Genomic DNA, 2,944 nt, shown 5'->3' with positions numbered 1-2,944 from the left:
ATGGAGACTCATATCTCAGTGTGGAATGATCTGATTGACTTGAAATTACAGGAGGTATGTAGTAACAAACACATCAATTGGTTAAGACATCAAGTAGGATAATACATTATTTTTTCTTTTTGTAATCTGATCTCAAAAATGGAAGTGTGCTTAATGGGTACGTGAGCTTAATAGGTACGTTTACCCTACTGTTTTTACTGTAAAACAAAAAACTTTTGACGTTTGCTTTTGCTATTTTGAAAAATAATGTTCTTTTTAGCAGCATCATATGACCCCTTTAAAGCTGATGCATATATATACCGGTATATTTATTTTGTGAAAAAACTTAATTAATGGTTCTTATTGATATTGAAGTCAGCATCATCAAAAAAGCTAATATTAGTCTATTTTGTCTAACTTGAGACATTATGTAACTCCTTTTCAAAAAGTCATTTTAAAGTAATATTCTAACACAACACTCAAGTGCAAGATCTCTCAGAGTTCATATTGTACTATCGGCAACAATTATAAGTGCAGATTAAAATTCAGACTGTCTGCTTCTGGTTGTAAGTTAAATAATGATTTCAAAATATTTTTATGATGTATGTTGTACAGAATCATGTGAACCTGGTGCACAGGAAGGGCAGGACCAAAGTCTGTCCTCATCCAGGCTGCGGGAAGAAGTTTTATCTCTCCAACCATCTTCATCGGCACATGATCATACACTCAGGTACAGTCATCAATTATTACATGTGTGTACTTTGGTATCACTGCTATACTGTTATCGTTTTTAACATAAATTCATTTTATTTTTCTCTTTCCACTTTAATTTTATTTAAAATTTTGTTGCATTTTTGTCATTTTTAAAAAAAATATGCCTATATATTTTATAAATTTTCATTTATTCGTTTTAGTTATTGTTATTTACATTTTTTTTTGTTATTTTATTGCTGCAGGTTCAGTGTTTTTAGTTTTTATAATAATTTAACTGTTTTACGGCTGTCAAGTTAATTTACCAGCATTGCATTTCTCACAGCTGTCTAGTGACGTTTTCAATTTAATTAAGGCAGGTTATAAAATGTTGAACTTTTACAATATACTGTCTGACCAAAACAAAAATGTATTCATAATTTACTTCATGTGTAGTTTATCTGTATTTGTTTTATATGTATCATTTTCATTTGTTGAGTTTTTGGAAATGTGCTTTAGTACAAAAATATTTTCAAAAATGTTTCAAAACATTTACAAAAATGCTTTCGTTTTATGTTTTCATTAATAATGATGCACTATAAAAATTATAATATAAAAAGAATTTGTGTTTTTTGTTAATTCACTAATGATATATTTGTGTGTGTGTGTGTGTGTGTGTGTATATATATATATATATATATATTCATTTTTATTCTCTTTATTTCATTCTTTTTTGTTTACAAAAAAAATATTTCAAGGCATTTACAATAATGTGTTCATTGTAGTTTTCATTATTGATAACAACACTGGTTTGCACACATTATTAATCGTGAAGTGATAATATAAAAATTATTTAAATGTTACTTAAATTGCTTCTTTCATTGCTTTTTTGTTTTTTAAATCAACTAATTCTATTTATCAGTAATTAGAAACCTATTTTTGCATTCTTTCATGCAGGTGTGCGAGACTTTATCTGTGAAACGTGTGGCAAGTCGTTTAAACGCAAGAATCACTTAGAGGTGCACAGACGAACACACACGGGAGAAACGCCGTTACAGTGAGTTCAGTGAAACGACCACGATTCTTATAGCCACATCTGCCATGTTTAATACATGTCACTTCATAAGTGTTTTTCTCGAACCCGTCCTTTCAGATGTGAGATATGTGGGTATCAGTGTCGACAGCGAGCGTCACTCAACTGGCACATGAGGAAACACATGTCTGAAGCGCATTTCAACTACACGTGCGAAAACTGCGGCAAACGCTTTGAGAAACTCGACAGCGTCAAGTTCCACAAACTCAAGAGCCATCCAGACAAACAGTCCACCTGAAAGACACTTAAAGAAAAAAAATCATGAGTATGTGAAAAGTTTTATTAAACCTGTGGAACAAAGTGTTTATTTAGCAGTAAATGCATTTTGTGCACTTTTAGGTGTATTTTTGAGGGAAAAAAATCTTTTTGTAAAAATCAAGACCTGGTATTGACCTAAAATATGCTTGATAGATACTCAAATAGAGGAGAAAAGGACATGCAAAAAACACACAGAGAGACATTGATCGAGAGAACCAAAACAGTTTTGTTGTCTGTCTAAATTGTGTTTTTAGTTCATTCCTGTGCTGGACACAGAAAAACAAAGCTGTACTTCTGCTGACACTGTATGAACAAACATGTTAATGTTTACACCATTTTTTTTTCTTAATCTAAGATCGTAATCATATGATCCAAATCAGGGTGAAATAATTAAAGTATGTCTGCTGTGTCTTGCAGAAACCTATACTGCTTTATTAAAACTGCAATTTATTTACATTGCCTTGTCCAAACCACTTTTTCTTTTCCCAAAACCTTTTTTTTTTTTTTTTTTTTTTTTTTTTTTTTTTTTTTTTTTTTTTTTTACTTCTGTTGATTTATAATTTAAGCTACAATGCAGCTTTGATGCTCGCCATTGGATGCTCTGCAGTGAATGGGTGCCGTCAGAATGAGAGTCCAAACAGCTGATAAAAACATCACCGTAATCTGTAATAACGTTTCTGCCAGTAATAAAGTCCATCTCCTGTTTTCCTCTCACATAAACATCCACCAACGTATTTGTTTAGAACTGTTTTGGACTGTTGCTTGTAAACCGTGCATATTTCTCTCCTGATTCAGACGTGATGGCTTTTTCACTTGAGGAAACAATATTATGGATTTTGGACTTGTATATTAGCCGGAGGCAACTGTTTAAAATTAAAAACATTTTACTGATGGATGGACAAACACACAGCTTTTTACTTTACA

At 31.5% G+C, this 2,944-nt stretch overlaps 1 protein-coding gene across 2 annotated transcripts in view; it reads left to right on the top strand.

The window, feature by feature from the left end:
- LOC107695680 (zinc finger protein 653) overlaps positions 1 to 2,485 on the top strand; it is a 15,343-nt gene extending 12,858 nt beyond the window's left edge. For both annotated transcript variants that reach the window (XM_016495687.1, XM_016495686.1), the window contains exons 8-10: positions 595 to 709; positions 1,627 to 1,726; positions 1,823 to 2,485. In XM_016495687.1, coding sequence (XP_016351173.1) covers positions 595 to 709; positions 1,627 to 1,726; positions 1,823 to 2,000 — 393 coding nt within the window. In that variant the 3' untranslated portion in view covers positions 2,001 to 2,485. The remainder of the gene's footprint in view (positions 1 to 594; positions 710 to 1,626; positions 1,727 to 1,822) is intronic.
- Positions 2,486 to 2,944: the final 459 nt, after the last annotated feature.

This window comes from Sinocyclocheilus anshuiensis, unplaced genomic scaffold (assembly GCF_001515605.1).
Source record: "Sinocyclocheilus anshuiensis isolate Anshui unplaced genomic scaffold, SAMN03320099.WGS_v1.1 scaffold1075, whole genome shotgun sequence".
NCBI lineage: Eukaryota > Metazoa > Chordata > Actinopteri > Cypriniformes > Cyprinidae > Sinocyclocheilus > Sinocyclocheilus anshuiensis.
The sequence above is the reverse complement of the archived record's forward strand: the minus strand, read 5'-3'. Positions and strand labels throughout refer to the sequence as shown.